At 50.9% G+C, this 7,845-nt stretch overlaps 2 protein-coding genes across 2 annotated transcripts; one reads left to right on the top strand and one right to left on the bottom strand.

Annotated features, from left to right (window-relative positions):
- The first annotated feature begins 1,973 nt into the window (after positions 1-1,973).
- LOC123052572 (ribosomal RNA small subunit methyltransferase, mitochondrial) lies at positions 1,974-3,455 on the top strand. Its single transcript, XM_044475815.1, has 2 exons — positions 1,974-2,355; positions 2,440-3,455. The coding sequence occupies exons 1-2, from the start codon at positions 2,023-2,025 to the stop codon at positions 3,163-3,165; spliced, it is 1,059 nt and encodes a 352-aa protein (XP_044331750.1). The 5' UTR covers positions 1,974-2,022; the 3' UTR covers positions 3,166-3,455.
- Positions 3,456-5,125: 1,670 nt separating this feature from the next.
- Positions 5,126-7,617, bottom strand: LOC123052571 (lon protease). Its single transcript, XM_044475814.1, has one exon. It carries the CDS (start codon positions 7,381-7,383, stop codon positions 6,523-6,525), a length of 861 nt encoding a protein of 286 aa, XP_044331749.1. The 5' UTR covers positions 7,384-7,617; the 3' UTR covers positions 5,126-6,522.
- Between the last annotated feature and the right edge of the window lie 228 nt (positions 7,618-7,845).

The raw sequence follows: 7,845 nt of genomic DNA, 5'->3' as shown, positions 1-7,845 counted from the left end.
TCTGTCTAGACCTCAGATTCAATCCCAGATCAGTACCACGACATGGATCACGCCTCAGATCTCGCCTTGAGCTTGGAACCGAACACTATTGTGATGGACAGGTATCTAGCTTGACCAACAAAGACCCCAGGACCATGTCAGATCGGATCTCGGGAAAACTCCTGCCAAGCCCAACCTTCAACCAGGGTATGGGCGAAGCCGACAAGGTGCTCCTGAATGAGATGTTGGATTGCATTCCGAGCCTCGCGATCTGGGACAATCGACACTTGGTGTACGATCAGATCTGGGAAAACCCAGGAGAAGCTGGAATTTTCAACCCACCCTCCACCCACCTAGTTGCTACCGTCGAGGACTTAACCGACGTCCTAGCCGATGCCTCTAAGGAGGCAACCGACATAGACGAAGAAGTTGGCGACACATCATATAACGCTCCGCCACTTGCCATCAATCACACCGGCAAGTGGGCAGCAACCTCCACCTACGGTGTCTACATGGTAGACACCCCCAAGAACGAAGGGGGAGGAAACCCCACACATCGACGTGCAGCGATGGCGGCTTTGGGCGAGCTTGCTTTAGGCGCTATGGGGAGCGGCAAGTGACGCTGGGCAGCCCGATGGCTTCCTAGGGATGCCAAGAGCTTGTTGTGGAGCTCGGACGCAAGCTCTGCTTGTTGTGGCTGCATCTATGACGTGGCCGACGGAGAGGAGCTTCGGCCATGGCGAGAGAAGCGGCTAGGAAGGCGGAACCGAGCGTGGGAGAGAGGGAAAAGCAGCGGGAGCTCACCATGGAGGCACAAGGAGGCCCAGCGGGTGGCTTAGGAGTAGCAGAACGACGACAGTCGTCGTGGACGTGTCGGTGGCCGAATGTTGAAGACGACGGCAGATCCGGCGATGCAGGGGCTCCCAACACAAACTCGAGGTGCGTGGATGATGCAGAAGATGATGACGGAGCTCGTGGACACGTTGCTACGGAACGGGGGTGACAATGGCTGCAGGAACGACGAGGTCCATGGCGACGGGGGCGCTCGTGTGCTCGCAGTGGCGAATCCGAGGCGAAAGGGGAAGAACTACGTAGGCTAGTGGATGCGGACGAAACCCCTGCCGCCGGGGATGATATTATCCTCGCCAGGGAGGCCTGGATGACTGGCGTGTGGCGATCCCCGGCCAAGGATGCGCTCGGGTACTCCACGGGGGCGCGGTGAACACGAGGAAGACGACAGGGGAAGTTGGGCTAGGCCTTTACTGTGGACTTATGGTCTAGTGGCACAGTGTCTCTTTTGTTCTTTTCTTTATTTCTTTTCTGTTTTACAATTAAATTAAATACCAATTAATTTTAGTTGCATACGCAACTTAGCACATAAATACCATGCAATGTTTTGAGCTAGCATGGCAAGTCTCAACTTATTTTGAATAGTTTAAATATATATTTAATCTAGAAGACTCAATTTAATGATTTTGGATAAGTTTTAAATAGGTTAAGGGCATTTTAATAATTCAAATGATGTTGGATTTTACATGAAAATTACTTAGTGAATATTTGCAACCCAACCAACATTTTTATTTTACTGTTTGGAGAAACAATAATTTGACTTGCAATTTAAATTTGAATTTGGATTTGATTTTTATCAAGGGACAATTTAGCTTAGGAAAAAGGTCATTAGCATGGAACGGCAGCAGGGACGAACCGGCCGGCGGCAATGGAGCGCCGAAAAATACGTCCGAATCGCGACGTGCCTCTAGATAGAAATCTTTCATTGGAGATGCTCTTATAACCACTTTTACGGGAAAAGATTTTACGAGGGCTGTTGGAATTCAGTTTGTCTAATTCACATCTAGATGTTTTTTAAGGATGTCACATCTAAGCTCTCACAAATATATAACGTAGTAACAAGAAACAAAAAAAACTAGGACAGAAAAAATAGACCATAAACAAAATGAACATGTGTCCGTCTAGACCCGTTGGAATTGCTCTCAAACGGCAAAAGTCGAACAACATCACGGAGCGAACCGAGCCAAACCGGATATGAACCGCGCCGTCTCGAACTCTCGAGCCCGCCTCGCCGCCTTCTCCGCCTCGTCGTCACTGGCGTCGGAGGCGTGGGATGGGCGCTTCCGGCTACACAAGCCGCGGGGCCAGCACCTCCTCACCAACCCACGCGTCCTCGACGCCATCGCGCGCCACGCCGCGCTCCGCCCGGGCGACGCCGTACTCGAGGTCGGCCCCGGCACCGGCAACCTCACAGCCCGCCTCCTCGCCTCCCCGGCCGACCGCGTCACCGCCGTCGAGATCGACCCGCGCATGGTCGACGCAGTCACGGCCCGTTTCGGGGCACTCGACCTGGCGCACAAGCTCACGGTCTGTATCTGCCGGCGCCCACCACCTGCTCGATCAAATGCCTAATGTCAAATGACGAATGGAATCTTCTTTCTCCGTTGCCAGGTGATCCAGGGGGACGCCATGGAGACCGAATTCCCAAAGTTCGACGTTTGTGTGGCTAACATCCCCTATGGGATCTCCTCGCCGCTCATCGCGAAGCTGCTGTTCGGGACGTACCACTTCCGGACAGCAACGCTCCTGCTGCAGAAGGAGTTCGCGCGGCGGCTCGTGGCCATGCCAGGCGACTCGGAGTATAACCGCCTGGCAGCCAACGTCCGCATGGTAGCGGACGTGAAGCTGCTCATGGACGTGAGCAAGAGGGACTTCGTTCCCATGCCCAGGGTAGACTCCTCCCTCGTCGAGATCCAGCCGAGGGGGGCTCCGCCTGAGGTCGACCTCGCCGAGTGGCTGGGCTTCACACGGGAGTGCTTCGGGCAGAAGAACAAGACCCTCGGTGCCATCTTCAAGCAGAAAAGGAAGATCCTGGATCTTCTCAAGCGGTCTCAGAGAAGCGAGAGATGCACAAGCGATGCCCCTGGCACTGGCAGTGGCATCATCCTCGGTGTTCTTGATGACGACGGTAATGACGAAGCCTGCAGCGATGAAGACGGCGACAGCGGCGATCGAGCAGCTGGTTTCAGCACGGAAGAGGTCGGGGCTTTCAAGGAAAGGATTGCCGGTGCTTTAGAGTCCACCGACCTCGCCGGGAAGAGGCCGTCCAAGATGTCAAACGACGAGCTTCTTTATTTGCTCAGGCTATTCAACGAGCGAGGGATATGGTTTCAGTAGCACTTGTCAGCGCATCGGATCTCTGATTGCTCACCGATGCAAATGACCGACGCACACAACTGACCCATGTCCATGGTAGTAGCACAGAAGCGAATTTGCCAGTCCATGTATGTTTAGCAGCTGTCTAGGCGTAGGCTGAGTTGGTTCAGAGTTGCAGAGAGTTTCTTTGAAATTTGGCAACCTTAAGCCGAAGATCTCAAGCATGTGCTATTCATGAAATGATTATGATGAAACAGTGTTACTAGGATTCACACATACACAATCGTATTGATAGGATTGCAGTTCACAAATGCAATGTTCATATTAATATAACTCAAAGAAAACTACTGGTAGACAGGACATGACATGAAGCAAATCCTGCAGAATTATACTACTATGTTTCGACTGTTCAACAAAGACTGATAATCATGATTTACGAACAACAACCACCATAGGATCAGGATGCTACTCCAGACCAAACCCAACCAGAACAGGTGATGCAATCTTTAAACGCTTTCCTCCCTGTGGCTAGTCCAATGGAAAAATCCTTAACCAACACCCAGAAAACATCTGCAGCCTGAAGAGTAATGAAGATCTTTCAAAATGAAAATGCAGATAACATCTATACAGAGATTCAACATCTGCAGCCAGTAGATACACTTTTACTTGATGGCAGGAAAGAGTGCTTCATTTTTATCCGGATGCAAAGAGTGTTGCTATGCCTACCATCATCATGGCATAAAAATTCGAATCACCTTTTGTTGGACCATATTTCTAGAAATATTGAACGTGGGAGAAAAGAAGTAACCTGTGACGAGATCATACACTTGAAAAAAAACATAGGAGGTATAATTACTCCCTCCATTTCATAATTCTTGTTGTTGTTTTAGTTCAAACTAGTTAACTGCCCATGCGTTGCATCGGGACATAAGAAATCATGTGAAACATGTATATCTCTAAGATCCTCGTGCACATTAAACAATATTGTCAACATTTGATTCACCATGTTATAAATCACCCTTCTTCGTCTTCTTCACCACTATCTCCACTCCCCATCCCAAACTCATCACCGTCGTTAATGGCACATCCGGCTATCAATCAAATTTTAGGCAAGGGGAGACATGGTAGCTTCAGAAAATACGAGAAAATTCAGTAGCTTTAGAGAAGTTTTAGGGTGAATATGAAACATAAGTAGTGATAAATATTTAATGGCATGGTACAACATGTTATAACTCACACTGAAGGTATAAACACCAGAAAGGGTTCTTCTTACGAAAGGGTTATCATTGCGTACAATTCGATGTAGGCATAGAACATACTCTCTCTGTAAGCATTTATAAGTTGTGACCTATAACGTCTTATAAAAGCTGACTGGAAACACTATGCACACGACACTTTGGCGGACGATTTCTAGATGAAACTGTGAAAATAAACAGAAGAGATGTATTTGCTCTTCTTGAGCCACCGCAATCTTGTTAATCCGTTGCGACAACCACCTCCTCTCGAACCAATTGTTCATCTTGTCCACCTCTGCCATCTAACACACCGCCACCTTCGTCTCCACGTCCTCCTCCTTCACCTGCTACATCTTCACTGGCAGTGTCATGCCCCTCGGGACAACCTCCAGGTCAATCTACGACACCCTGCTGTTGATGCCGCTCCTGCTGGCTGGTGTGGCGATGTAAATTTATACTTCACTGTATACTACATATCTAACATTAATCGATGAGTATGCATGCATTCAGTACAAAGGCTTATGAAAGTATACTCCTGCAGTTGTTCTTGAACATGTGAAATAGTTCTTCTCAAGTAAAATGAACAATCATTCCTCAACTTGCTTCTGGACATTAACAAAGCTGCATATAATCTTGTTAGTACAATTCCATAGAAGGAACTACTGTACAACAGAAAAATGAAAACATTAAATGATGGATAAATTGAACCGATCATGGCATAGCAGCGAAATTCCAAACAATATATGTATCACTTGAATTCTTTAATTTTGGATACTGAAAAGATACACATGAATATGTCAGACTGATATGAACACTAATATTGTGCGTAGGAATTCTTGCAACAGGATAGCAAGACGACCTAGGGCTTCGCGTGAGAACACGATGCACAGACTGGCACTTCCGATTCCTGACTCGGTGGCTTCGCGTGTGGAGGCTGCACGACGTGAGGAGGTGGCACCACATGAGGAGGCGAGAACAGGATGAGAAAATCTCATCCGTGAAGTGCCTGCAGCACAACTACACAACCAATTCGAAATCAGGAACTAACCTGGACAATCAGGGGAGGAAGTAGGGGCTACATGAACTGTGAGAGGAAGGAGAGGACCGGCGACAGAGGATCCGACGGCGTCCTGATCGGCAGTATGTATGCCTGGGGGACGAACCCGGCGGCGGCGGCGGAAGGCCAGGAGCTCTGGCCAAAGCCCCCATTGACGCCGTCGACGAAGTAGTTCTGAACGGCGGCAACGAATCCTTGGGTCCCCGCGTCGGTGACCTCGGGTCGTCGCTGGCGAGTGGTCGCCGGCGCGTGATGGGGAGGCGCAAGCACATACGTCCGACGTTCGGCGGGAGATTGGAGACAGAAACGCGAGATGGGAAAGAGAGAGAGAGGGGACGGGGGCGCCGATGCCGTCGCCCTAGATCGCGGGGATAGCACTAGGAGGGTGCGTGCGTTAGGCGAGAGGGAGGCAGGCGGAAAAATCGGGACATGGAAAACTAAATCGGTGGCAAGTGGAGGTGGCCGAAACAAGTGAGAATGGATCGACGAAACGAACGACGTAAGAGGGGAAACGGAACCTTACGGTTCTTTTTAGATAGTAGAGATTATGGAACGAAGAGAGTGCTAAACAGATGGATGTATATATGTATGGTCACACAGACACAGCTGATGATGAATAAACCTGCTAAAGTATTCGTACAACACACTTTGACGCACACTTAGTAGAACTTTGCAAAGTGTGTCAATTAATATGGATCAGAGGGAGTACCTTTTTTCATTGGAAAACTGAAACTAAAATTACTGTATATGGTAAGCCAATCATGTCAGACAACGTAATTCCAATTGAGAAGTGGCAGTCTACACTCAAGAGCTGACTAATGAGTAAATACGCATGCATTGCTTTCATGGAGCAAAATGCTTATCATTACCATTGATCATCGTCATAGCTCCGCATTTTCCTTTTGAGTTAATACACCTGAATTATACGTACACTTTTACACGCTAAAATGCTACCACATTGAAATAAAGCCTACCCTTGCAATTACAAGGAAAGGAAAAAGGCGAAAAAGAGCAATAAGAAGGTTTAGTCCACTACCCTCCACAAACTCCTTATCGGCGAGCGAGATGGGGCAGAGGCGAAAGGCTTCACCCCGACGACGGCGACGAGGGGAAGACGTCCTTGACGGCAGACGCGGCGGTAAGGTAGTTGAGAGTGTTGCGGAGCGTGTCCCGCTCCCGTCTCAGCCGCGCGGCGGTGTCCTCAAGCTCGAGCAGCGCCTGCTGCTCCCTGGGCGCGCCCTCGAAGGTGTTGCCCACGTAGAAGGAGAATGGGGTGGGGAAGAGCCCCCGGCGCAGGTCCCCGACCTCCTTCTCGGGCTTGCCGTTGAGGCGGTTGGCGATGCGTATGACGTCGCGCATGAGCGCCTCGACCTCGACGGCGAGCGCCTCGGCGTCCTCCCCAGGGGCCGGCGTCTCCGCGGGCGGGCGGTCCTCGAGCCACTGCACGGCGGCGACGAGGTAAGGCTTGTTGCGGACGATGCGGGCGACGCGGAACCGCTCCTGGCCCTTGCAGATGAGGAAGAAGCGGTCGTCAGCGAGGCGCTCGTGCTTGACGACCTCCCCGACGCAGCCGACGTCGGAGGCGCCGTCGGAGCCGGCGAAGACGACGCCGAAGCGGAGGTCGGTGTCGAGCACGGTGTGCATCATGATACGGTAGCGGAACTCGAAGATGTGCAGCGCGTGGGTCGCGTCCGGGAAGAGCACGAGCGGGAGAGGAAACAGAGGGAGCTCCACAAGGCCATCGTCGGGCTCGGACGGGTACTGGTCGGGCGACGGCGACGGCGACGACCCGGGCCCTGACGCGGCGAGGCGACCTCGGCGGCGGTGGCCAGAGGCGTGGAGGCGAGGCGCTGTGCGGAATGCGTGGGCGGGGGGGAAAGGGTGGCGGGAGGCGGCGAGGTGGGGGTGGGGGCGCTGGGAGGGGAGGATTTGGGGGAGGAGAGCCATTGGGGAGCGGAGGGATCTTTTCCCCACGGTGGTGAGGAGGGGAACGTGTGGATTTGGGGGAGGTGATTTTTCAGGGGTTTTGTTGTTATGGCCGGGGAAGAAGGGTGTGGGGTCTACGGGCAGAGACAGGGTTAATATGAGTCTTGTGCGGTGTGGTGATGGCGTAGAGGAGAACACGTGGGGGCTTATCCGTCTGGAGGAGCTCGGGCTCGGAGTGGGACACCGCTTTCTTTTCTTTTTATTATTGTTCATCTTAGTTTTTCTTTTATTTTGAGAAAATGCTTTGACATGGTTTTTTTTTGCATAGTTATTAAATTCGGCCGGCTAAAGATGGCAATGGATTAAAACCCCTATTAGGGTAAAAGATTGGGAAAAATAAATATCCACGATCATATTTACCTATTAGGGTAAGAGTTCGTATTATTTATTATCCACTCCTCACTTCATGAACATGTGGTCATA

The sequence above is a fragment of the Triticum aestivum genome, chromosome 2D (genome assembly GCF_018294505.1).
Source record: "Triticum aestivum cultivar Chinese Spring chromosome 2D, IWGSC CS RefSeq v2.1, whole genome shotgun sequence".
NCBI lineage: Eukaryota > Viridiplantae > Streptophyta > Magnoliopsida > Poales > Poaceae > Triticum > Triticum aestivum.
This window is presented reverse-complemented; position numbering and strand designations above follow the sequence as displayed.

Coding starts and splice junctions, on each gene's coding strand:
- LOC123052572 (XM_044475815.1), top strand. CDS start 2,023: ATGAACCGCGCCGTCTCGAACTCTCGAGCCCGCCTCGCCGCCTTCTCC. Junction 2,356..2,439: donor ACCTGGCGCACAAGCTCACG/GTCTGTATCTGC, acceptor CTCCGTTGCCAG/GTGATCCAGGGGGACGCCAT.
- LOC123052571 (XM_044475814.1), bottom strand. CDS start 7,383: ATGGCTCTCCTCCCCCAAATCCTCCCCTCCCAGCGCCCCCACCCCCAC.